This window comes from Martes martes (assembly GCF_963455335.1).
Source record: "Martes martes genome assembly, chromosome: 1".
NCBI lineage: Eukaryota > Metazoa > Chordata > Mammalia > Carnivora > Mustelidae > Martes > Martes martes.
In genome coordinates this window covers 200,598,455-200,624,923 of record NC_137888.1, presented here as the reverse complement: position 1 = coordinate 200,624,923, position 26,469 = coordinate 200,598,455, and the positions used below count along the sequence as shown (strand labels likewise).

Below are 26,469 nucleotides of genomic sequence, written 5' to 3'. Positions count from 1 at the left end.
ACCACTGAGGCACACTCCCACTGGAGGGGCCAAGCTGGCCTGGGCACCTGGCAAGCACACCCATGGAGGTGGGGGAGGGCCCAGCTCAGGGCACCAAACACTTGGACCTGCCTCTGCTCCCCCACTAGGGGTCTGGGACAAAGTCCTGGGCTGGTACAAGGCTTGGTAAAAAATAACTAATTATTCTTTTCAACCGAACGCTCTCACTCAAGCCTTTTCCTGTCCCTAGCAGCAACATCCTTGCTTAGGCCTGAGCCCCAGAAGCTGCTAGAACCATCCATGGCCTCTCCATGGCCAACCTGAGCCTGCTCTGAGTCTCCAGGCCCTGCTTGGAAGACCTTGTGGGCTCTAGGTGAGTGGGGTCCAAGGCAAGCCTGGGACATGAGTGCAGCCGGGAGGGGCAAGTCAAGGCCGTGGTACCCCATTGTGTGTGTGTGTGTGTGTACCTGTGTCACGCTGTGGGGCCCACAAGGCATGCCTGCATGGAGATGTCTATGGTTCTGGCGTTACTATAGGAGGGAGTCTGTGACAGGAAGCCCACACCTCCAGGTGCCCCCGGAGTGCTCCCTGCCTTGGACAGAGCCTCCCGGCCCCCTGTGCCCCCAGCTTCCCTTCCTTGGCCTTCCTGAGAGGTGAGAAAACCAGGCTTCCTGCTGCAAGGGGAGGGGGCTGCCCGACCAGCTGCTGTGGGAGCCTCCAGTGACTCATCCGGGTGGGGGGTGTTTATGAGCAGCCGAAATGGCTATAAAAGTGGCACCTCGGTTCACTGATGGCCTGGCCATCCCCTCCCCTACCAGCCCCTTGCCTTGAAAAGCTTCTAAAGGGGCCTGGAACCAGAGAGAGGTCTGGGATTAAGGCTTGGTGGAGGCTCAGCCTGGGGTCAAGGTTCAGCCAGGGATTAGAGGTCAGACTGGGATAAAGGCTCCGCATTGGTGGGGGGGAGCTCAGGCTGGGATTAGGATTGAGATGGGGATTCAAGCTGACTTTGGGGCTAAGGTTGGGAGATGAACTGTCGAGGGTTCACAGGCCAGTTTTTCCAGAGAGCCCTCAGAATGGGACAAGGGATTTTCTGAGGGTCTGAGGCCAGGCTGCAGGGCTGAGAGCTGAGCCTCTGTCTTTCCTTTTTGAGTCTGGGGCCCACCCTGGCTCTAGGGTCTGTATAGCTTGACCCCTACTCACAGCAGCAGAGTCCAGTTTAGGGCCACTGGGCCAGAGCCCAGATCCTGCTCCAGCTCTGAAGAATCCTGGCTCTTCCTCCTAGGTCCCCATTACAGATGGGTGTCCCCATAGGGGACTCCCTCCCCCCAATCAGGCCTTTTCAAATGTCCCTGAAACTAACCTGAAACTGACCAGAAACTGACCCTTGGGGCCCTGGGGCTTGCCTGACAAAAAGGGTTGGCTGGCTCTGCCAGGCACTGGGATGCTACCAGTTAATGTGTGACACCCAGTCTCCATGGTGGCACTTTAACCAGGGACCAGGAGGTGCCTTAGGGGATCCGCCTCAGCCAACAGTTCTGGAATATCCAGCAGGGACCTCTGGGGTGAGGCACATGCGTTACAGCTAGAAGAACACCCTTAAGGGCCCCACAGCCCACTGGACCCCTCTCTGCAGCCCTACCCACAACCCCCACCCCGCCCCAGTCCTCCCCACCACAAATACTGTTTGTTTCCCAATCTCAAGCTTTCTGGTATCAGATCTGAGGACTCCTTACATCAGTCCCCAGTTTTACCCCAGTTGCCCCAGTGCCTCCATGAAATGTTCTTTTCCTATCACCACAGGGCAGGGGTGATCAGTCATAAAACAGAGGAGAACAGCTTGGAAACAGAGACATAAAACAGAGACCATCAAAATGTAACACTGAAGAACCACAGATGTTCTCTGGGTACCTGATCCTCTGTCCCTGTTCCCAAGTAACCCACACACCACAGGGGGTAGCCTCCAAATCACAGCCCTCCCCCCAAGTAGTGGAAGAGATGGGGTCACACACAAAAAAAGAGGGAGGGATGTTCTTTACATCAGGCAGAGAACCATGATCCCAGCAGAGTAAACTCCAAAGGCAAGGGCAGGGGAGTGAACATGGGGAGCAGGCCGGGAGTCGAGAGCACAGTACCTGTTGGGGAGTGTCACCTCTGGAGGAAACTGCCTCCCACAGCATCGTCCTTAATCACCTGGGCAAGAAACTTGAAAGCAGTGGGGCACAGAGGAGGATGGGGCCACAGACTCATAGGGAAGCAGACAACTGTGTATGGGAGATGGGTGGGTTGGGACCTGGAGGAAGGTGGGCTGCCAGAGAAGCTGGCTAGAGCTGGATTCCAGTAGCCTTAGGCTTTAGGCTTGCAGATCCATTCACATGGAGGGTAGGGACCATCCCTGAGATGGGGTGGGGGCTGGTTTGGGGGCTGTGAGGAGCTCAATTTCCACAGGCTGAGTCTGGGCAGCCCACAGAGCCCATGGGTCTGGACACCCACGCTCCGCAGCACTAAAACAGTAAAGTTAAAAGCACCCTTTGAATCAGCTGGTCAAGTCCCCGATTTACAGATGAGGAAACTGAGGTCCAGACAGCAGGAAGTCGTCCTGCCCAGGATACACAACCGGTAAGTGGGTGAGCAGGGACCGCCACTTAGCCCAGATAATATCTCCAAGGGCCCCAACAGTCACATTAGCTTCCTCCTGACCATCCTTTAAAGCCCTCTGCTCCAGGCATCCCAGGCCTTCCCAGCATCTCAGCTTCTCTGCGTGATCCTGAAAGGTGGCAGGCTTGGGGTCTCAGACCCCTTCCTCTAAGCGCTACAGCGTCCCCTCCCGGGCCGGAGCACGTAACCCCGCCCCACCCCGCCCCTGCCCCCAAAGACTCCTCCCGCTCCTCCCCCAACTTGAGGGTCCCGGGTGGACTAGAGCCCGCCGGGAGTGTTTGGGGCTGTGAAGGGGTGGAGAAGGAGGCGGGCCTCGGGAGTGGGGGTCCCGGCTGAGCCCCGGGTCTGGCGACTTGGAGCGGCGGACTCCAGGGCGGAGCTGGGGAGGCCGGGCAGGCGTCTGGAAGGGTCGAAGACTCTGAGAGACCCCGACCCGGGGAGAGACTCGGGAGGGTGGGAGAGGGACGTGAGCCCTCGCGGGCAGGGGCGGGGGCCGGTCTAGAGCACTGCGGACCTACCCACTCGGGAGCTCCCGAGGCTGGGGGTCCAGGCGAGGGCGGGGCGGGGCAGGAGGGCGGTGGCGGCCGAGCCGGGCGCGGGGCTGGCGGCCCAGCAGCCTCCCCAGGGAACCCGGTCCAGCCCGAGCGGGAGTCGCGCGGGCGCACAGAAAGCGCCGCGGCCGGGGGCGCACGGGGTACCTCCTGTGAAGAGGTCCTGCTTCGCGGCTGAGGGCCCCTGTTCACCCGCCCCGGCAGGCCGATCAGAAAAAATAACGTCTGTGCTTCCCGGAGAAGAGAATGGAGCGGCGGCAGCGTCCCGGGCTCCGTTCCCGGGCCCCGATGTCAGAGCTCCCTTGGCCCCGTCCCCTCCACACTCACATCCCGCCGCTGGCGACCCGGGGCGCGGCCTCTAGAGAAACGTCCCGGGGCAGGGGCAGCGGGCTCCGCTCGGCGGCTCCGCACACCCGTGGCGGAGGCGGCGCGGGGCGGGGGGGGCGGGGGCGGGAGAGGCCCAGGGAGGGCGCGGGGGAGGGAAGAGGCGCCTGGCCGCGGGGGGAGGGGGAGCGGCAGACGCCGAGGCGAGGGACGCGCGCGGCGGGCGGCGGCTCCGAGCGGCGGCCGGGCGGGGGGCGCTGGAGGCCAGGCGGGCCAGAGGGGATCCCGAGAGCCCCATGAAGTGCCCCCGGGGCCGCGGACGGGGCGCTGTCCTGGGGAGGCTGTCGGGGGGTCCCCGACATCCATGGCTAAGCGGGGGCCGCGGCGGCGCGCTCGGAGTAAGTCGGGGTCGGGGGCCGGCGCCCTGGAGAGGGGGTGGCGGCGGCGTTGGGTAGGGGTGACTCCGGGCCTGGCCGGGGCGGGCGGGCTGGTCCGTCTCGGTGTCAGTCGGCGGCGCCTCCTCGGAGCCCCGTGGAGCCGCCAGCCCCGCGCCGCTCGGCTCCGTGGCTTTTTTGGAAACTTGCAAATGTTTTCGTAGAGAGAGAGAGAGAGAAGGGGGAGGGGAGGGAGGGAGCGAGGGAGTGACCGAAACGGAGCTCGGGGCTGCTGGAAGAACGGAGGCCAAGGCTGGGGGAGCTAGAGACGGACTGACAGACAGGCCGACAGGCAGAGCGTCCCGGCCGCAGGCGTGCTTCAGCAGCGCGGGCGCAGGCGGGGCTCCGGCCCAGGATGGGGAGAGGATTCGGGAAGCGGCCGCGGGCAGGATGGGGGTCCAAGGGGGCTGAGGGGCAGAGAGCTGGCGGCCCGAGCACCGAAGGGCTCAGTGTCGTTGCAAAGTTGGGATCGCGTCCCTAAGCTGCACGCCCCGAGCGGCTCAAAACGCGCCCCCCGCCCCGCCCCGCCCCCCCTCCCCTCCTTGAGCTAGCCGCGAAGCTAAAAATAACAGCCCGGTTCGCCCCCCGCAGACCGCGACCCCAACCCCTCCCCCGACCCCTCCCCCACTGGGCGTGGGGCGAAGCCACAGCTCCCAGTTCCCCAAAAGAAAAAAAGAAAAAAGACAGAAAAGGCGGCGCGGTGGGGGGGGGGGGGCGGGGGGCGGGCCGGGGGCGGGGGGCCCGGCCATATGGATGTGATTTCTCCGCTCCGAGGCAGACGGGCAGCTCCGCAGCGCTCGGCGCCCGCCCGCCGCCCGCCCGGCCCCCGGCTGCCTCCCTTCCTCCCTCCCTCTCTTTCTCCTTTGCGCTCCCTCGCTCGCTAGCCCTTGGCGCATGGGCCCCGCGCCGGGCCCCGGGGCCTCGGGCCGCCTGGCCTCCGGGGTCCCCTAGGCCCGGGCGTGGGCGGGGCAGCCCGGCCTGACGCAGCTCTGTACCCCACCACCACCACCACCAGGGCCGGCGGCGGCGGCTGCCCCGAGGGACGGGGCCCTAGGCTGTGGCGATGGGGGCCGTCCGGATCGCGCCCGGCCTGGCGCTCCTGCTCTGCTGCCCGGTGCTCAGCTCCGCATACGCGCTGGTAAGTCCCTCGCCCGCACTCCAGGACAGGCTGCGGGCTTGCTCTGTGGTCCCTGGGGTGGGTCCAGGGCACAGAGTCTTAGCTTCCCTGAGTAATCCGAACTTTGGATGAGCGTCGCCTCCGACCGGAGAGCTTGGGTGCCTGCTGTCTCTGGGGTGTCTGGACTCGGTTCCTGATGCCTATGGTCCTCTTATTTCTGAAGCCTGGTTTCGGGATCCCAGGTCTGGTTTCGGGATCTGTGGTTGGGGTTCCTCTATCTTCTGCTTGTGTGAGCACCGCTACTCTGGCTGTGTCCCCTTTAGGGATGACAGTGTGATCTAGCAGTAGCCTGGGCTTTGGCCCTGATGTAGGGTCCCACAGACTTTGTTCCCCGGCCTTTGACTTCTGCAAGTTTTGTTTGCCATCCAGGACACAGGGCTGTGGGTCTGAGCTCAGAATCACCCAGGCAGGGGATAGGATTTAGGGGTCCCCTCCAGCTCTCCCGATCACATGCGTGCAAACATGTGGACGCCCTTGCCCGGGGAGGCGGCTGTAGTGTGGCACGGAAGAAGGATGGAGGTCTCCTGAAGGGGACCGACCTCACAGAACACTCCTCCAGGAAAAACGTGCTGGAGGGGGACTCTGGTGAGTGAGGGACCCCCATGTATACCCTCCTGAGAGCAGAGCCACGAGGGAGACCAGAGGTAGAACAAGAGGCAGATTGGGAGATAAGGCAAGAGAGAGAAAAGAGACAAAGGGGGGTGGAGATGAGAGCTTCTCAGAGCAGGAGTAGACAGACCAAGAATAGCAGAGAAAAGTAGGGACTGTCAGAGGCCAAGAGCTGGAGGCACGGAGGACAGCATCCTTCTCCTCCTGGGCCAGAAACTGGGGGCCAGGACCTGGGGAGTCAATCAGACCGCACAGCAGCTCTGTCCCAGGGGACTAGCCCGTGGCTGAGGAGGCTGTCTGCCTGTGTGTCCGACCTCAAGGCCCCTGCTTCCTCCCCAGTAGCTCCCAGGTGGGGGCTTCTGCCTTCTAGAGAAACAAACAGGCAGCCAGGCAGCCCCCTTCTCCTGACCAGCTCCCTCCCGCTCCACCCCAGGCAGAACCTGAGGCGGGAAGGCAGGAGATCTGGGATTCCTCTAAGGCCCATAGGACCGGGGCTATCCTCCACACCTCGGTTTCCCTATCTGTAAAAAACAGCAAGAACTTTTGCCTAAGAATCCCCTGAGTGAGGCTCTCTTCTCCTCCAGGACCTCAGCATACCCCATTCCCTGGTGCCCGCCCTTGCGACCCTGGCTCCCTGAAGCCAGAGACCTCACCCCATACAAGGACTTGTAGATGGGGAAACTGAGGCTCAGAGACTCGTGCAAATGTACATGCAAGGACCTGGAACCATTTCCCCACACTTCCCTTGGGCCAGGCTGGGATAGACAGGACAATGGGCATGAGTGTGCTGAGAGCTGTCTGTGTGTCAGAGCAGGGCTCACTGGGACTCTGCATAGGCTGTTCTCTAGGTCCATGTGAGCGTGTGTCCCCTGTGGACACACGTGTCCGAAGCATTGGGTCTTCACGTGACTTGCAGGAGCATAGTTGTGCATACGTGTGTGTGTGTGCACGCGTGCATTTGTAAACACATGTGCCCCCAGGTCTATTGTTTATTTTTATTTAATAAATGCTTTTTTAGTGTTTTCTACTTGCCAGACACTGTCCCAAGCACTTTACAGTATTAGTTTCATCTTTCCCACAACCCTCTAAAAAAGGTTTTGCTACTGTTCCCATTTTTAAAGTAATCTGGAGCACACAATCCATATGATCATTTTGTACTTCATGCCGGTCTAGTGCTAAGCCCTGTGTCTCCATGGGGAGCGGGTCATGGGCCCCCCCAGGGCCCCACACTGACTTCTGGGGAAGCTGAGGCACGTGCGAAGAATTTGCCTCGCTTAGCCATGGTTCAGGTCTGAAAGCCGGGCTGGAGGAGGGCTACCATGGCTGGGTCTGCCCTGAGACCTTGTTAGGGTATCAGCGTCTAGACATTCAGGCCGTGTGTACACTGGACCTTCCCTGGGTTTAGAGCTAGAGGATGTGGCCTGAGGATCACCCCATACCCTGTGGGCTCCCTGGGCTCAAGTGGAACCAGCAGGAGACTGACAGCCTGCCAGTTTCCGCTTTTGAACCCAGGGGCTGCCGTTCGCACCCAGATCTGTGATGATGCCCACCGACCGCACCAAACTCAGCTGATAGCCCCTGTCACCAAACCTGTGTGCTGCCTGCCCAGCCAGCCCCAGGAGCAGGCTCACACCTCCAGGGACCTCAGGGTTTGGGACCAAAGAGCGTCCTGCTAGGACACCGGCTGTGGCCACACTCAGCTAGCCTTATAGGGAATAGTAGCTGTGAGCTGGGGGTCAGGAGTGAATTTTGAAGGAGCGGATGGACGCACAGATTGTGAGTAGGGGGCGAACGTGTGGTCTTGTCCTTGGGGGTGCCTCATCCTAAGGACGCCCCCAGCACACACACATGTAAAGGAGAAACTGCAGTGGGAGAGGAAGCAGGTCTGCATGGGGGGTGGGCCTGGAGCATAGAGATGTGACCTCAGGGTCCGACTCAGAAAGGACTGCGGTGGCTGAGAGTATAGGGGGCCCCTCCCCTGCTCCGGGGCCAGTGTGGCCACCGGCCCTCTTTTAAAGACCAGAAGGAACCACCCTGTATTGAACAATGACTGTCCTCCGATTCTGAGCTAGAAACCGTCATAAATGTTTTCTCAATGCGTCCTTTCACCCACCCGTTTTATGGGAAAAGGCCCTGAGGTTCCTGTGGCAGAGGTGGGACTTGAACCCGGGTCTTCTCACTCTCACACTGAGTTTCTTCCTCCGAAGCGAGGTGAGGAATTGTGCTGACAGGAGAGCTCCATGTCCCACTCTGGGGTTTTTAAAATTTTGCTTCCTTTTCTCTTTTTTCTTTCTTTCTTTGTTTCTTTGTTTCTTCCTTCCTTTGTTTCTTTGTTTCTTTCTTTCATAAAATCCTTCTGTTGTTTTACTTCTATTTTCTTGTGTTTAATTGAACTAATACTTGAATATGTTCTTTCTCATAAAAGAGTCATATAATACAGATTAAACAGAATTCATCCTTGATGACTCCCAAATCCCAGTGCTCCCCTAGAAAAAGCCACTTTTAACAGTCTGGGTGGGGATATCCTCCCAGACCTTTTTCTGTTTATTTCCAAAAGATACCAAATCGTCCCAAAGATTTTTGTGTCCATATGGAGCAGACAGTCTTTTCTGTTGTTTTCTGTGTGTTGTTAAATGAATGGTATCTGTCTGTAGGTAAGGCTCTGCCGTGTGCTTTTTCTTTTTAACTCAAAAGTATGTCCTGGAGATCTTCTTGTCAGTAAATATAGATCTGTTTTCTTTAATGGCGCATAGTATTCCAAAATCTAGAAAGGTACATTTAGATCTTTCCTGCATCCTTTTTTTGTGTGTGTGCGCGTGTGATTCCAGATGGTGGCAGGGAAGCTCCTGGAAATGCTGTCTTGTGCCCCTGTGTGACCGTTTCCCTGTAGGCTATTTCTAGATTCTGTCATTGCTGGGTCTGAAGCATATCACGTTTTTTATTTTACTGGACAAGGCCGCACTGCCCTCTAGAAAGCCTGTCTGTGCGGGTTGCTACTCACAATGCCAGCAGTGAGCAGGAGGGTCTCCCCCAAAACCCCTGTCTCATAGGGTAGTGCCACCTTTGCCATTCTGACAGGCAAAAAATGGTGACTTGCCAATTACCGGTGAGCTTTTGACTTTCCATTGGTCTATTGTCCCTCTTCTAAGAGCTTGTCCAGAGTCGTTACTCATCTTTCTATGGATTATTTGTCTTTTTTGTATTGATTTGTTGAAGCTTTTTCTATCACCTGCCCTTGAACACCCCCCACACACACCCCAGCTCTGGGAACGGCCTGTGGACAGAGCGGGAGGAGGGGGGCCGAGCCCTCCCGGGAACTTGGGTTTTCTTCGGAATGTTTTAATGAGGCGTCAAGCGGCCTCCCCCAGATTCCTGTTGTGGGCCTTCTGGGGACACTCCCTGGTCCAGCCACCACACCAGGAAGGCAGCTCTTTCAGGGAGAGAGTCCCTAGGATTAAGAAAGCCTGGCGGGTGGGGGGGGAAGGTCTGCAGACCCCCTGAAGTGGTTTGCAAAATGCAGTGTGACTGGGAAAGAGAGCAGGGTTTCGCTCAGATTCACAAAGACATTTGGAAACTTCCAAACCCTAAAGAACCCCAACTCCAGGGCTGGCCTCGTGCGACAGTGAGACCTGGCGGGATCTTATTCTGCTGACCAGACATACGGGTAGGTCAGGCCATCCTATCCTTGCGGGCCTTGGTCCCGCAAGCCAGGTAGAGGCGGCCTGTGAAGATCCAGTGGGTCCAGCAGCCAACTCCGCCATCCTAGGCTCCATCCCTGCCCTGAAGGCGTCCACGCTGGCCAGGATGAGAGGCGTCACTAGTGCCTCCCCCCCAGCCCCTCCCAGCCCTGAACACAGGCAGCCTGTTCAGGAAGGCCTGGAGAGGGGGAGGAAAAGTCAGCACTTGTCAGCGGTGGCGGGGCAGGAGTGTCCCCGGCAGGGAGCCCGTCCCAGCCTGCTCGGGCCAGCCGGACAGACAGAGGGCAGCAAGGGGCGGGGAGCAGTCCCTAGCCAGCTGGCACGGGAGACAACGAGGGGTGCCAGCCCAGGTCCCGGTAGTGGAACCTGGAGAAGAGGTGCCGGAAGGCCAGGAGGTCACGAGGGGGTCCCCTGCGAGCTGAGGTTTACTCCTTCTGCCTTTTCTGAAGACTCACCTCCCCTAGCTGCTAACCCCAGGGCACCACTGTCCCCTGTCCCTTTAGAGCTGAGCACCAGATGCCATCACCTCCAGCATCGCCATGCCATCCCCTCTCTGTCTGCCCCCACACCTGAATTCCCCCTGTGCAGCCTGCCTCCCAGGCTCTGCTGGGAGGCGACTGCCTGATGTCTCGGAAGATAGGGTTCAGGAGGACTCAGGAACACTGGGACTGAGACTGGCACCAGGGGGGTCCCTGGGGCTGTGTCCTTTCTCCTGGGCTGCTGCTTCTTTTTAACTGTGACTCTGAGCCTCAGTGTCCCCATTCGTAAGGTGGGGATGTGGTGGAAGTTCAAGGAGATGGGGATAAAGTGCCGGGGTCAGTGCCTGGCACCAACAGGCAGAAAGGCTGGCTGGATACCAGGCAGGTCCGCTTTCTCTGGAGGTGAGTGGGAAGCCCACAGCCGCCTTCCCCTAGGGGACCAGGAGGAACCCGGGAAGAGGGACGGATAAGATGACCCAAGAGGGCATCTCGAGGCAAATGGCATCTAGTGGAAGAAGCCCCTTTCCCAAAGGCAGAGGTGTCGGCCGCTGAAGAAGTAGCCCTTGTATTTCCTTCTGAGTTTTGCCCGGAGGAGAATGTAGGCATGTCTGGGATCACAGACAGCAAATGTGTGGAATTTGGCAGTTAGGAGAAAAACTGAGAGGAGTGGCCCTCCTTTGGTCAGTGGCGTGGAACTGGCTCTCTCCACCACCACTGTCCCCATCACACCTCCATCACCATCACCAGCCTTCATGCGGCCTCCCCCCGTCCCCACCCCCACTGCCAACACCGCTCCCACCCCCAACTCCGACACCGTCCTCCGTGGGGCTTCCCTGCGAGCCGAGGTCAAAAGAGCTACTTGCCCCCGCAGGGGAGGGGTAGTGAGCAGATGGCTTTTCTCTTTGTCTGATCTTCTGAACTCAAGAAATGAGAAACACATCCGGGCCTCTTGACCACACACTACTCTCTCCCTGGGACAGCAGCTTCTATGTTTGTAAATAACAGACTGGCTTCCAGCCTTCACCCGCACTCTGCCTGGAGCCCCCAGACACCGGCTCGTTGCTCCCAGGCTACTGCCTGTCCCTATCCTCCCCACTCGGGCCTGAGGTCAGGGCATCACCCCACCCCCTGCACGTTCACAAACAGCATACCATGCACGCATGTGCACACAGGGAGGCTCTGTGTTGGGGGGTTCAACACAGGGAGCGTGCTGCAGCGAGGAACACTGAAGCCGAGCCCTAACCCAAGACCACAGGAGGGATGTAGGGGGGATTCGGAACAGCTGGTGCCAGGGCTGGGTGGCCCCATGAGTGGTGGGTGACCCTGGGCCATGATCCCGCCCTGGGTCCCTCAGCCTTTGCCCCGGAAACCCAAGATCCGCAGGCTCTCTGGATGTACACTGATGCAAGCCTGAGTTCTTAGCACCAGGAGCTGGGCCAGAGAGACCTGGACTCTGCCAAGGAAGGGGAAGTGGGGCACGATGGGGAGAGGGAGCAGCAGACAGAGACACCAGGCCAGGAGGGGAATCAGCTGCCTGCACTTCCCCCCTTCAGCCCCAGGACACGGGGCCTCCCCAGTCAGGGCAGAGACAGATCAAGGTCTCTCTTGGCCCCCAAGCCCAGGGGGCCTGGCAGTGACCTGGACTCTTACTGGGAGTCTGGGTTGGATCTTCCCAAAAGCTCATCAGGCACACTTCACCCAGTAGGCCCTCCCGTACTCCCTGCTCCCCACCTTCCTGGAGTCCCACTTCCCTCCACCCTTCGCCATGGCCCGCTGGACTTGGTGATCTACCCACTCTCCCCCTGCCACTCTAGGTCCACGGCCTGGAGCCACCGTCAGTGCCCAGAAGGAGGGGTGCCCATAGCCAGAGCAGGAGAGCCATGATCTGATGCTGCCACGACCGCTAACAGGAACAGTTACAGCCACCAGCTCTGCGCCGCCCCACCCCTGCCCAGGCTCTCACTGAACCTCACCAACAGCCTTTGGATCATCCTGATCGCAAGGGTTAAGCAACTTTCCTAGACACAGAGCCAGTCAGTGGTGGCGATGGGCTTCAAGCTCCAGTGCCGGCTAGCGGAATCTGCTTGGGTGAGGACAGGGTACAGCTGGAGGGGGGTGGCGAAGGGGGACATTGCAGGCAGGGGAGCTGCCCTTCAAGGCAAGTGGGAATGAACTTGGTGCAGAACTGCCCTCCTTTCCTTGGGTAGGTGCTTAGATTCTGGGTAGCTGGCTTAGATTCCTCTTGCTGCAGCGTGCCATCACTGGGGGACAGAGAAGTGGGTCCTACAAGTCCAGGGAGGCCAGAGGTGGGGCCTCCGTCCCTTTGGAAGAATGGAGGAGTTTGGGGGCCATGGGGGTGCTGGAGGCACATCCCTTCCCTTCCCCTGGGCATTCCCAGCCCCACCATGGAAACCAGACTCCAGAGAACAGTGGGTACCTCCTCTTGGCCCCAGAGAGGGAAAAGCCAACAGCAGCAGGCGAAGGTTGAACAGATAGATGCCTGGGTCCTGTGAGAGTGTGTGTGTTAGTTCCTGGTCATCACTCAGATAGCACACCTGTCCCTCTGTCCATCTGTCAAATGGGCCATTTTCAACCCATGACTGCCTGCCTTCAGCCACATCGGTGGACCAGTCTGTCTACTGGGAGGGCTGGTGTGCCAGTCTTTGGAGACTGGTAGAAGCCTCAGTCACTCAAGAGCTTTCCATCAGCTGGAAAAAATACGGTGCAGTATCTGTTTGTCTTGAGAGAGACGGAGGTGGGCAGGAGAAGGGGTGGGGATGGGGCCGCGGTGAGGGAGTAAGGATCAGATGATGCCAGAGGCGGTACCGACGGTGGGTATGGGGCTGGCGGCAGTAATGGTGATGGCAGTGATGGTGTTAATGTTGCCTTGGATGGCGCTGGTGACAGTGGTGATGCAGGGGGTGGTGATACCCATGGTGGGGGTGTGGGTCACGGCAGGAACAGCACTGGTGATGGTGATGGTAATGATGTTCTACCAGTTGGGACGGTGGTGATGCTGGTTATAATGCTGGTAATGGTCGTTAATACTCATGGTGGGAATGGTGCTGGTGCAGGTGGTGGTGGTGATGGGGGATGGTGGTGGTTGTGTTTGGTGTGGTTGGTCAAGGTCATGACGGTGGTGGTGGTGATGGTGGGTGGTAGTTATTGATGGAGGTACTCGCTGTAATGGTGGAAATGGTAGTGATCCTGGGTCCAAGTGAGCAGGGCAGCTACACGGGGATCAGACTCCTCAGCAGCCTGGATCCTCAATGCCAGAGGCGCAAAGGGAACTCCAGGTTAATCTTGGAGCCCCTCCGATTAGGGCAGGTCCAGTTCTTCCCCAACGAGCCCCATCCGGTGAGGCTACTTCTGCCCCAATCTGCTATAGCTGGGGGAGAAGAGAACACATGGGAATCTGCTCCAGCCCTTCCTGGGGTGGGGTGAGGGTCCATAGCCACTGAGCGAGCCGAGATCTCCGGGTGCAACTCAGACTCGAGAGACACGCAGAGGCACGGACCCCGACAGACACGCCTGCTAGGGACAGCCGCAGGACACACTGGCAGACGCACACACACGTCGACCTTTGCCCAGAACACCACGTACACACGCGTGTTCCCAGACACTTGAGGCTCACGTCCCCCAAGTGCATGCTGGACAGTCCCCACGTGAGGACGCACGGAGACAGCGTCCCCGCTCGAGCGCGCACCCGCGGCCAGATGGTGAGCACGGGCCTCTGGACGGTGCGCACGCGCACAGACGCGCACGCGCCTCCGCTAAGTGAAACCAGCGGAACCCGAGCCCGGAGGAGCCAATTGGAGACTCCTTGGCCCTGGAAGCCCTCGCTGCTGCCACTGAGAGACGCGGTCAATTAACTTCACCCTGCAGCCAGGCTCCCTGACCCGCCCCGCCCGGCCAGCCCGCCCCTTCCCCAGCCTCCTTCCTCCCCTGCCTCCCCCTGGCTCTCCGCCCTGCAATGCCCCACTCAGACAGGGGACGGGTCCTGGGACGGCTGAGGGGCGGCAGCTCTGCCTGTTGAGGGTCTGAGGGGGCCAGGCTCTGCCGTGGGACTGAGGGGTGTAAGGGGACAGACATGTCCCAGCCCCGGGTGTCTGAGGGGACTCAGTCTCACTTCAGGGGGAGGGGGATGTGAGGGATGTAGTACTCTCTGTGGGTCCCACTCATGGAAGCGGCTAGGCTTGGTCACACCGAGCTGTCCCCAGGGCAGGATCCTGCCTTTACTCTGACCCACTTGGAACTCTAAGTCAGGGGAACACATGTTCAGGGTGAGACCCCCCCTCCCCCGACGCCCATGATGTTCTCTTCCTCAAAATGACGCCAGTGTATCCCAGTGAGTGTCAGGCAATGCGAGGGGTGTGCAGGTTGGAAGGAAGAGAAGGAAGGACATTCCAGAGGGAACAGCAGGAGTGAAGGCCTGTTGGCACCGCCAGAACGCAGGGTCGGCTTCAGGGAAAGGAGCTTCCAGATAAGCAGGGAGATGTGGCTGACTCCCACTCACAGCCGTCACAGGAGTGCCTGCCCAACCAGACCACTTGCCAGCAATTCCTCCGACCTCTAGCTCTTGGGACTGCAAGGGTGGGAGCAGCTGAGGCACTCACCATTCACTGGGGAAAGCAGTGACTGGGGAGAGGGCCAGGATGGAAATTGGTGACTTCCAAGGTCCCCCAGGGTACTAGGGCTTGAAAGAATCCAGGCCTGGTTTATTTCCCCGGAGTTCACCACTCTTTATCCACCCCCTCTCCCCACCAGGTCCCCAACAGACAGGATCCTGTGAAGATCCATCCTGGGACATTCCATCCCTTTCCCATGTACCCTTGGGGAACAGACTGGACAGAGAATAGTAGCCCACAGGGTTACTAGCGGGCATGCAGGGGACATCGCCCCTCCCTCTTTTATCCTCCTGGTGGGACATTCTCTACCCTTCAGAGCCGCAGCTTCTCATCTGTAAAATGGGAGCAACACAAGGCAGAGTTCCCAAATTCTAGACTCAGAGCCTTTGGAAAGGGGGGAATCCATCAGGGAGGTTGGGATGGTTGTGGGACCTGCCAGTGCTCTGGAAAGGCCTGCCTGCAGTCTGACGTTCAACTTGGTAGGTGGATGCAGATGACGTCATGACCAAAGAGGAGCAGATCTTCCTGCTGCACCGCGCCCAGGCCCAGTGCCAGAAGCGGCTCAAAGAAGTCCTGCAGAGGCCAGGTGGGGGCGGAGCCGGGTGGGGCGGGGCCAGAGGAGGAGGGTCTGGGGGCGAGGTCAAGAGAGGGAGGGAGGGGCCCAATGAGGGTGAGAGCCTAGGATGCAGAACCAACCGGCACCAGGAGAGGGGGCTTCCACTTAAAAGGGGGGTGACGTGTGATCAAAGTCAGCAGGCTGAAATGCAGAGCCTTCCCTCCCAGGGTGGGATCAGGGAGTAGGAAGGCAGCCACAGTCCGAATCAGTCCCAGAGGGCTTAGATCTGGCAAGACACAACAGAATCAGGAGCCCTGAGAGGGGTACACTGGGACAGCTTCCTGGAGGAGGAGGTATCCAAGGCAGGTCCAGAAGAATAAGTAGATCCTTGAAGAAGGCCACCTGGTCAGAGGACAAGGCTGAGGTGTCCAAGGTCGGAGGAATCAAGGGTCCATGGGACTGGACGGGGAGGAGGATAGAGGGGTAGGGATGGGTATCTATGACTCTGAGTCATGGTCACTGTCTGGGAGAGAGCATTTGACCTGGGGTCAGGTGGGCTTCTGCACACCAGTGCAGCATCTTCAGGGACCCCTGCCAAGGTCAAGGTGGGAGGGGCACCTGCCTTCCCAGCTCCTGCCCCATCTCCAGCTGGTCTCTTCCTTGAGTCCACTTCCTGGAAGCGGAGATGGGAGCTCATTAGCACTCATCCAGGCCTCTGCCGCCAGTCTGATTAGTCTCATCGACCTGGAAGAGGACCAGGCGCCGCCGACTGGCCGAGGAGAGCAGTTTCCTGTCTGGAGCTGGCCCCTAGAATGCTGGGGACCCAAGGGCACACAGTGACATACTCTGTAGCACACAGACTTTGCTCATAGTCACAGGCATTCACATGGTCTCTGCAGTCCCCGCCCTGTCCACACTGGCCTCACTGGTGGCTCTTTGATTCCCATCCCCAGTCACATCAGGGTCTGGGGGTCAGGTGGGCCCCTGAACTCTGGGTCTTGAACCCAGCGCTCTTCCTAGTTATGGAAGCACGGAGGCACCTCCATGCCCCATCCTCATAGAGCCCCTCTCTTCCTGCTCCACCCCGTCCTGCTGCCCCCCTCCCTACTAATGCCCCAGGATCAGGCAGGATAACGGGCACAGCCACTCTAGCCCAACTGAGGTATCTGCACTCAACTTTGCTTTGTTGCCGCAAACCCTGACCTGGGAGGGGCTGTCACTGAAGGGGCACAAGTCAGATAACGAGGAAGACTTTTCAGCGAGGTAGAGACCTCAAACAGCTCTCTAATGGAGAGAAACATGAGCCCAAATCAGACAGAGAGCCTCCAGGGTCCCTCTGTGGACTCTGGGAACTCCTAGGTCAAGTATCCGAGGGCAGGGAACAGGTAACAGGGAACAGGACTTGCCTGAACACCCTTGACACCTGCACACTCTTGCTCATGTCATCCACACCATCAGCTTCCTGAGCTGCACGGTGCCGGGGCCAGGCTTCATTTTCACTGTTGAACCTCTGCTAACATCACCCCTACTGTCCACTTCTGTCCTGCGCCCCCTGGCGGGGCCCTGGCCTCCTGCACAGGCTCTGGCTCTGATGCCTGGGTCGGAGCACATTGCCTCTGTCCATGTTTTGCCCACATTTACCGTTCAGCCCGCTTGCTGGTCCCACACCCGCACAGCGTTCGCTCCCAGTTGATCTCCTGTAGACAGTCTCCGTGCTCTCCGCCTACTTCTGCACCCAACAAGAGCTTTACGGTTTGTGAAGCACTTTCTCACCTGTTATCTCAGCTCTCCCAACAGCCTGGGCTGCAGGGATCAACCCCCACCATAGAAACAGGGTGCCTCGGAGGCGGGAGGGTACCCTGGGTCTCCTGCCACAGCACCGTTGACAGCCATGACTACCCTAATTTCCCCAGCTGACATAATGGAATCAGACAAAGGATGGGTACCTGCCTCCACGTCAGGGAAGCCTAAGAAGGAGAAGGCATCTGGGAAGCTCTACCCTGAGTCCGAGGAGGACAAGGAGGTGACCACTGGCAGCAGGCACCGAGGTATGTCTGTGCTTCCTCCCGGGCATCCATCCGAGACCGGCTGGGACCCACTCACCCCGCCGCTCTGGCCTCTGTGTGAGCTCATGCTCTTCAGCTCTTGTGGGAAGGAAGAGGTTGTTTCCCCCTCTCCAGGAAAGCAGGGGAGAGGCTGGGAGGACACAGAGCCCACACGGTATCACGAGCAGGGGGCTGGCAGCTGGACGGGGCCGGATCCCCAGGAGATTTGGACAGAGAACTGGTCCCGCGCTACCCCCATGGGCCCGCCCAGGGCTATGGCCCATCCCATGGAGAGAGATGACAGAGAACCTGCGAGACAGAGGGGCAGGGAGAGGTGCAAAGACACGGAGAGACAGAGAGGGGACCAGGAGGCAAAAACTGAGACCAGGACTTGGTGTGTCAGAGGAGGGTGCACCCAAACACATAGGGTAGTGGGCTGTAGGCACAGATCAGGGGAGGGGGGTGGCCACAGAGCGGCAGGGCTGAGACAGTGGGACAAGGAGGGGAGAAGAGAAGAGAGGGAGGGAGATGCAGGGCTGTGTTGTCCCTCAGGAAGGTAAGGAGAGACAAACGCAGAGCCCAGGCTGCAGCCACAGGGCCGGTTTGAACCGGCTGGGTGGGCAGCAGATTCCAGATGGGCCACATCTGGGAGGCTGTGGTCACCCTGTGGCTCCCCAGGGACCAGAGGGAATTGTGGGCCTAGCCAGGCGGGGCTGGGAATATGGTGCCCAGGACAGAGAGCCTTTCACCAAGCTGGGGTGGGTCCAGCCATCAAGGCAGCCTTCCAGGATGGCTGGAGAGTCCTGTGGTTGGAGCCCTGCAGAGAGAACGTAGGGAGCTGGGGGGCGGGGGAGTGGAAAGCAGAAGACTCAGAGTCTGGGGACCCTCCAAGGTCACTTAGTATCTCTGCTGTAAGGCTGGAGTCCCCAAGTAGGATATGTCACCCTGTCTTAAATCCCACAATTACCACTTCGATTTGGGGCATTATACCTCCCCGTACGAGTGATCACTGGAGTCTCATAGCAGGTGCTTAGGGGTGGTCTGGGATGGTGGTAGAAGCGCCTGGGGATCTAGTCAATCCCAGCTACCCAGTGAAGAAACTAGAAGTGAGGAGGGTAGACACCTGTATGAGGTCAGCAGCTCTTCAGGAGCCCAGCTGGGACTGGAAGCTGGATCTCCTGCCTCCCGCCCCGGATCCTGGGCGAGGGTCACATGGAGAGCATTCTCAGCTGAGGGAGTGAGTCTGGGCACTTGCTCTTCTCCAGGGACACCTGGAGGTGGGACCAAGAGCAGAGGAAAAAGAGAGAGGCCTGGTCAGGGACTGAGTACCTGAGGAGGGCAGGGCCCTGGGCTATATGACCCCAGCAAATCACATGCCTCTCTGGGCCTCTACCAGCCAATCTAGAAAATAGGGCCAGCGCCAGTACCCGCATACAGGGACTATGGGTGAATTCTGTGAGGCTAGGGATTCAGTTCTATGCAAGACACAGTAGGTAGTAAGGCTCAATACATTCTCTCCAGAACACTCCAGGCCTGAGTTCTCCAGTCCTGGGGTACACCTGTCCCTGAGGGAGCCAGCGACCACAGGTGTGTTCATTCTTCTGGGTCACTAACCATGGACTTGACTGGTGTCCCCCACCTTGTCTGTCTCTGTGGGCACAGGGCGCCCCTGCCTGCCCGAGTGGGACCACATCCTTTGCTGGCCGCTGGGGGCACCAGGTGAGGTGGTGGCCGTTCCCTGTCCCGACTACATTTATGACTTCAATCACAAAGGTAAGGCAGGCTGGAGTAGGGTGGGGACCACAGGGGTGCCAGGACTTGGAGCTCAGGGCTCCAGATCTCTCTGCCTGCCCTGACCCTCCCCGTGGGCCTGCAGGCCATGCCTACCGTCGCTGTGACCGCAACGGCAGCTGGGAACTGGTGCCTGGGCATAACCGGACATGGGCCAACTACAGCGAGTGTGTCAAGTTCCTGACCAATGAGACTCGTGAACGGGTGCGAGCTTTCCCCTTCCCCACCCTGATCTGGATAAGGTTACCCCACGCCACCCCACTGGTGGCCCCTGAGCTAGGCCTGACGCCTCCCGCCACCTCAACCTGGCCTCTAACCCTTAACCGGAGTCCCAGGGCTCTGATGGTGTGTCCCCACCGGCACAGGAGGTGTTTGACCGCCTGGGCATGATCTACACCGTGGGCTACTCGGTGTCGCTGGCCTCCCTCACCGTGGCGGTGCTCATCCTGGCCTACTTCAGGTGGGCAGGGCGAGGGGGCGGGGCCGGGGCGGGGGCGGGGCCGAGGCGGGGTGCCAGCCCTCCCCCCAGCGCACCCCACCGCGGGGCCGGGCGTCCCTACCTTCCCCGTCCCCACCCCCGCCCCGCGCACAGCCTGGCTTCCCGACCACCCCCCGCATGTCGCCGGACCCCCACCCACGGTGTTGTCGCGCGCCCCGCAGGCGGCTGCACTGCACGCGCAACTACATCCACATGCACCTATTCCTGTCCTTCATGCTTCGCGCCGTGAGCATCTTCGTCAAGGACGCGGTGCTCTACTCGGGTGCCACGCTCGATGAGGCCGAGCGCCTCACCGAGGAAGAGCTGCGCGCTATCGCCCAGGCGCCCCCGCCGCCCGTCGCAGCCGCCGCCGGCTACGTGAGTGCCCCCCTCCCGCGGCCGGCGTCCGACCCCGCCCCGCCCCGCCCCGCCCCCTCCAGCTCCGCCCCCTCTAGCTCCGCCCCCGCCCCCTGCCGGCCTCCTGCTATCACCGGCGTCCAGCCGTGCGCGGCCACCTCACCGGGTCTCTCCGGTCCCTCGCACCCCTCCTCCGCCCAGCTCCCCAGCCCTGCCGCCAAGGGCTTTGTGATTGCTGCCCTCCCGGCACTTGCATTAGCACTCCTGTCTCAGCCCAGGAGCCCCAACCGCTCCCCCCCAACCCAGTGCCTTCTTGCCCCTGGCAACATCCTCCCCCTGCCTCGGGCTCCTCGGCTCCGCTCTTGACCAGAGCCTGGCCCTGCCTCCCCGCTGGACCAGTGCGACGTGTCCTGTCTCATAGGCAGCCCCCAGCCGTCCCCCAGCCCATCGCCCCACTTCCCCAGATGCAGGCCGGCCTTCTGGCTGACACCAGCTGCTCTCCTAGGCGGGCTGCAGGGTAGCTGTGACCTTCTTCCTTTACTTCCTGGCCACCAACTACTACTGGATTCTTGTGGAGGGGCTGTACCTGCATAGCCTCATCTTCATGGCCTTCTTCTCAGAGAAGAAGTACTTGTGGGGCTTCACGGTCTTCGGCTGGGGTACGAGGGCGTGGCGGGCAGAGGCACAGGCAAGGGTGGGACCATGGGCAGCAGGGTCAAAGCGGCACTAAGGGTGGGGCACCCACACAGCCTCTCCCGACCTAGACATTGGGCAGCCAGTGGGTTGCCTGCCCACCTCCTTCTCTCAGTCTGACCCCGTCCCCGGCTCAGGTGACAGGGCTTGGCCGTGGTCAGCGTTCACCCCTGGGCTCAGCCTGGGGTTGGGGCTCACCTGGAGGCAGATTCACCTGGCGCTGGGGCTCAGCCAGGAGAGGTAGGGAGTGTTCTCAGGCCAGGATTCAGCTCAGGATCAGAGTTGGTGGTGGCTCAGGATCAGGATGGTGGGTCGGAGGTCACGCTAGGGCTGGAGTTGAGGTCTGGGATACTCCCTGCTCCGTGAGCCCCGTTTCCCTACCAGTCCCCTCACCGTGTGGAGCTGTCCACGCCACTGCCACCGGGCCTGCAGGAGCCATGACGCAGAGCCCCAGGCCAGACTCTCCGCCTTGTCAGGGCTTCAGCAGCCCCTCCGCAGAATGGGTTGCTGGGGCTCTGCACTCCTCCCCCACGGGCTCCAGGATTGAGTTACCGATAATTGTCCATTATTGTTGGCAGCTCCAGAGCTTGGCTGGGCTCCGGGGCAACTGGCCAGGCTGCAGAGGGGTAGGCCCAGCGGCTGAAGCCCTCCCTGCACTCAGCACCCAGAAGCTCTCGGGTCAACAGCCACAGCCCCTTGGCACACACTCTGACCTTGACCTCCCCCACGGCAAGCCCCGGGGTTGGGGGAGACCTGGGCCTGGTCCCAGGAACTGAGCTGGACTCTGGAGCTAGAGGGTGTCGGGGTGGGCAGGAAACACACAGATCTGGAGCAACAGAACTTGGTGACACAACAAGGTCACAGCTCTTTTTCCCACCATAAACACGGGTCGCACCCTGCCCCTCCCAATGGTGCACCCGACCCTGAACGAAGTGTGAGGGGGTGGAGGGTGGGAACCCGGGCTCCCTTCTAGAGGCAGAGCTCACTCAGAGGTACCATGTGTCATCTGAGCTGACTCGGGCCTGGGAACACCGAGGTTCCCCTGTGGCTTTCACTCAGACTGGAACGACAACTGTCATTCCACCCAGCCTCATCCATGGGGCTAGGACCTTTCAAATTGGTGTGTGTGTGTTGCTGGGGGGTGGGGGTTGCTGGGATAGAAAAATGCTGATACGAGGCCCCTTCCCCATAGGAACTCCCAGAGCAGAGCCTAAAGGGAAGGGAAGAGTGGACCGGGCATGGGGAAGTTAGTGAGGCCCTCCAACAGGTCTGCACGCGTGGGCAGGAGATGCCGAACCTAGATGAGGGCGGAGGACTGAACTGGGTCCTGAGTGTAGGAGCCCTAAGAGGAGGTTGTGGGAGGAGCAGAGCAGCTCACGCCAGCGTGTGGCTCTGTCACCAAGCAGCCCTTGAGCCCAGGGTGAAGGGGGTCAGGGACAGTGACAGGATCATCTGGGGGTCATTGAGGATGAGAGGAATGGGCCTGGCAGGGTGTGCTGAGGGGAGAGACACCGTGGGTGCTGCCTTCGGTCCCTCACACGCCACCTGCTCTGCGCCCACAGGTCTGCCTGCCATCTTCGTGGCTGTGTGGGTCAGCGTGAGAGCCACCCTGGCCAACACCGGGTAGGTCCAGGCGGAGAGGGGGGCCACGGGGTTCTGGTACAGGTCAGAAATACGCCTGGCACCCTCTTCCTCCATGAAGCATAGGAAGGGGCTTCCTGTACCCTGGGCCTGAATGGACCCAGCTTCGGTTTTCTGTCCAGCCTTCAGCCAGATGCCCTCTCAGGGTCACAGGAGGGTGCTTCAAAAGTAACGTTTTAGGGGGGCCCTTGGGCCTGGCCACACCCAACACCCCCCGTCCTTCATCCCCGCCAGCTGCTGTCAGAGCAGACCCGCTCTGGGGCCACTCTGTGGGCAGGCCCGGGGCGGGAACACAGGGGTGGGTGCTGATGCCTCGGCCTCCACCAGGTGCTGGGACTTGAGCTCCGGGAACAAGAAGTGGATCATCCAGGTGCCCATCCTGGCCTCCATTGTGGTGAGCAGGGGCGGCTGCAGGGCTGTGGGGGCAGCACCACAGGTGCCGGTGACCAGCCCTTGACAGGGACTACACAGGCTTCCCTGGACCCCAGAGTTGGAGCTCCACGGCCCTGTGTCACCCAGTCGGTGGGGGGAAGCCTGGGCGGGCCTTGGGTCCTTGGACCCTCGCCCCCCAACATGCTAGGGTGCACCTCGAGAGCAGCCCTCCCTCCCTCCCACAGCTCAACTTCATCCTCTTCATCAACATCGTCCGGGTGCTCGCCACCAAGCTGCGGGAGACCAATGCCGGCCGGTGTGACACGCGGCAGCAGTACCGGTGAGCTGCGCCCACCAGGCCCGAGGCTCCTCGGGACACCGGGGTCATCACACCCCAGCACTGTGCACTAAAACAAAGACAGAGGCCCCAAGAATGAGCCTGTGTCGAGGGAAGCACCTGGCTCCTGACTCCCTGGCTGGCCTCACCCAGCAGTCATGGGATCTGCCCCGGTCTCTGGGGCCACCCCAGAGCCAACCTGGGCCCTTCAGGGCTGGGGTCTATAGGGGATGTGGGGGGCAAACCGAGACCCCTCCTTGAAGAGCTGATTATAGAGAGTCCAGGGGACAGGTGGGCAGCGGGTGGCTTCGAGAGGACGGCGGCTCCGCTGAACTCCGAGGAAAGGGCTGTGGGGTGAAGAGGTAAGGCCGGGGGGGGAAGTGAGTGCCCCTAGAGGGACCAGCAGGTGCAGGCCCCAAGGGCCCTTATGAACGCTTTGTCCCAGGTTAACTGGGTCGTCCTCTGCTCCGGCCAGAGCCCCTTCTCGGCTCCTGGAGGCTAAGAGCTGGGGGCGGACAGGTGGGTGTGGATAGCACGGTGCCTCCCGGGGAGCAGGGGCTTGTCGCTGAGCCGCCTGCCCCTGCTGGCCCAGGAAGCTGCTCAAGTCCACGCTGGTGCTCATGCCGCTCTTCGGCGTCCACTACATCGTGTTCATGGCCACGCCGTACACCGAGGTCTCAGGGACGCTCTGGCAAGTCCAGATGCACTACGAGATGCTCTTCAACTCCTTCCAGGTGCGCAGGCCTGGCCAATGCCTGGCGGTGGGGGCGGGGCGGGGGGCGGGGAGGAGCTGGGCTGGGGCAGCAGGTGCAGCCTCTGGGCCTTGACCCCATGTACCTCTGTCCGTAGGGATTTTTTGTTGCCATCATATACTGTTTCTGCAATGGCGAGGTAAGCGTGGGACGGGGAGCAGCCCTGGGACAAGGCGGGGGGACACGGAACGGCCAGGGTTCCCCAAGTCCGGTCCTTTCATTCTCCTATTCGGTTCCTCTGCTCCTCTGAGAACAGCCCTGAGGACATTCTGAAGGCAGAGAGTCTTTCCAGATGATTCAGGATGTGCTAGGATTTGCGGGCTCCTCACTCTCTGGCAGAGCCCGCGTCTTCCCAGCCCCACGGGTTGAATGCTCCGTAATCCGGAGCAAACGACTCAGCCACCCCTGGGGCCATTCGAGCCTTGTGGACTTGGGGTGTGTCGGTTGCCTGCAGTGAGGCACCATGTTCTGAGGATGACGGGATTTTGCTTGGCATTGGAATTTTCCAGTAACACCCCACGCCTCTGGTTCCACTCGGTGCAGAGTGTCGTAGGGGCAGGGATGCAGGCACGGCTGGGGCTGGGGAGGGGAGACGTGGGGCGGAGGGGTCCACCTGACTCTCCGCCTCCTCTGGGCCATCGCAGGTACAGGCTGAGATCAAGAAATCCTGGAGCCGCTGGACACTGGCACTGGACTTCAAGCGTAAGGCCCGCAGCGGGAGCAGCAGCTACAGCTACGGCCCGATGGTGTCTCACACGAGTGTGACCAACGTAGGCCCCCGCACGGGACTCGGCCTGCCCCTCAGCCCCCGCCTGCTGCCTGCCGCCGCCACCGCCACCAACGGCCACCCCCCACTCCCCGGCCACACCAAGCCGGGGGCCCCGACCCTCCAAGCCACACCACCTGCTGCGGCTGCTCCCAAGGACGACGGGTTTCTCAATGGCTCCTGCTCGGGGCTGGACGAGGAGGCCTCGGCGCCGGAGCGGCCGCCAGCCCTACTGCAGGAGGAGTGGGAGACGGTCATGTGATCGGGGACCGAGCCAGGGTTGGACCCGTGGGCATAAGGGCTGACAGACGGACCAAGAGATGGCTGGTTGGACGGTTGCCCGCTCAGGGCTAGGGCTGGGAAGACAAAAGAGGAAAAAAAGAAAAAAAAAAAAAAGAAAGAAAAGGGAAAAGGAAGCGGTGTGCAGCTTCCTGTGGTCTGAGCTGGGGCTCAGGGGGGAGGGGGTGGGAGCCATGGAGACGTTCTTGGGTTTCACCTCTGGAGGTGCTCCAGGGGCCATGGGCCAGTCCCTGGAGTCTGGGCACAGTCCAGCAGGAAAGACCTGGGAGAGGCCAAGAGTGGCCCCCGTTTGCTGGGGTCACACAGGGGTCCAGCAGAGCCATGCGGGAGCTGGGCCGCAGCCTCTCCCTGCCACCAGCTCCAGCGGCCTCCTCTGATGCTCCTGCAGAGGCCCCCGGGCAGCGGCGGTGGGGCGGGGGGAGCCCTGGCTCCTCGGCTGACTCTTCACCTGTTTCCCCCTCACTGTTCGCCGAGGGCCAACCACAGGTCCCTGGGTCCCTGGCCCTGTTCCAGGCCCCTTCCTTCCTGTCTGGTGGCCCTGCTGTGTCCCTTGGGGGCTGGGGCACTCAGGGACCACCTCCACACAGGATCCCCAGCCCCCACCTTGGATCTGACAGGCCTCTGGCCACCAGACTGAGAGGGCAGGGGGCGTGCCGAGGCCATCAAGTGGGACATGGGCTGAGGTCTGTGCTTGGGTCAGGAACTGTGGAGGAGCCGGGCGTGGGGGCCTGCAGGACTTGGCACACCTGCTCACGGGGGGTCTGAGACCGCCACTAAGCGCCCCTCTCCAACACCCACCTGCCGCGTTCCTTGCCCCCTGCCCACCCCAGTCTTGGGCCCTAGGGCACCGCAGGCCCTCCTCGCCTGATGCTGGGAACTGGCCCGACGGCATCCCCACCCCACGCTCTGACCAGAACAAGCTTCCTTCTCAAGCCCGAGGCCACCCTTCCCTCCGGGCCCTTACCAGCTAGTGACCCTGCCTGGCCCTTCCTTCCCTCATTTCCAGCGCTAACCATTTTGTTCTCTGTGGACTCGGCATCTGGAAAGCACTCCCCACCTTGAACAGCACCCCCACCCCACTGGGGACTGGGCGAGGGGTCATGGGGCCGGGACCGCAAACTCAGGCGGTGGGTGGTGTAGACATACTCCGAGCAGCCTCGGGCCCAGCCCTGCCGGCCCTTCCAGATGGCGGATAGGGCAAACGATGGCCCAAAGGCCTGGTGCACCCACGGGGCTCCACGGGGCGTGACGTGCTTGGAGCGCTGTGAGAGACGCGGGCCAGGACCCGCAGGGCCACTGAGCCAGTTTGAGCACCGAGGACTCCCGTGAATGCGGGAAGCTACTGGAAACCGTACAGGAGAGCAGCATTTGAGCCGCATTTAGAAGAGTCCCCATGTCATTGGAGAGGCGGGAGGAGGTTACTCAGGCCTCAGGGGAGAAGCAGCCTTGTGGGAGGCAGGTAGCAGACAGGAAGGACCTTGCATGAAGCACTGGCTGGGAGAAGGAGACCCAGGCAGAAAACACACCCCCACCCCCGTCCTGGGGGTGTCTGTGTGATGCCCCTCTTCAGGCCTCAAAGCTATGGAACCTCTGGAAAACTCATCCCACCCACCCCACAGGCAGTCCTCGAGGCCTCTAGCTGGCTGAGCCCCAGGGCCCCATTTTCTCACCCAGACTCCCCCTCAGGAGGCTTCTGAAGGAGAGTCCATGAGGCCCTCTCACCTTGAAACACCCAGACTAGGTACCCCTAGGACAGGGCTGTGTCTTTCCCCTCAGTCTATGCGACCCCAGGACAGAGTTGAGCGTCTCCTCTCAAACTGGGTTCCCTCAGGGCAGGGTTGAGCCTC

General features: G+C 60.8%; 1 protein-coding gene across 1 annotated transcript; it reads left to right on the top strand.

Moving 5' to 3' along the window:
- Positions 1–5,006: 5,006 nt before the first annotated feature.
- Positions 5,007–24,696, top strand: PTH1R (parathyroid hormone 1 receptor; the record flags this gene model as incomplete). Its single annotated transcript, XM_080824926.1, has 14 exons — positions 5,007–5,081; positions 15,018–15,120; positions 17,004–17,138; positions 18,798–18,908; positions 19,012–19,130; positions 19,292–19,386; positions 19,587–19,782; positions 20,267–20,420; positions 22,017–22,077; positions 22,423–22,489; positions 22,713–22,807; positions 23,397–23,538; positions 23,654–23,695; positions 24,201–24,696. The coding sequence occupies 14 exons, from the start codon at positions 5,007–5,009 to the stop codon at positions 24,582–24,584; spliced, it is 1,779 nt and encodes a 592-aa protein (XP_080681052.1). The 3' UTR covers positions 24,585–24,696.
- Between the last annotated feature and the right edge of the window lie 1,773 nt (positions 24,697–26,469).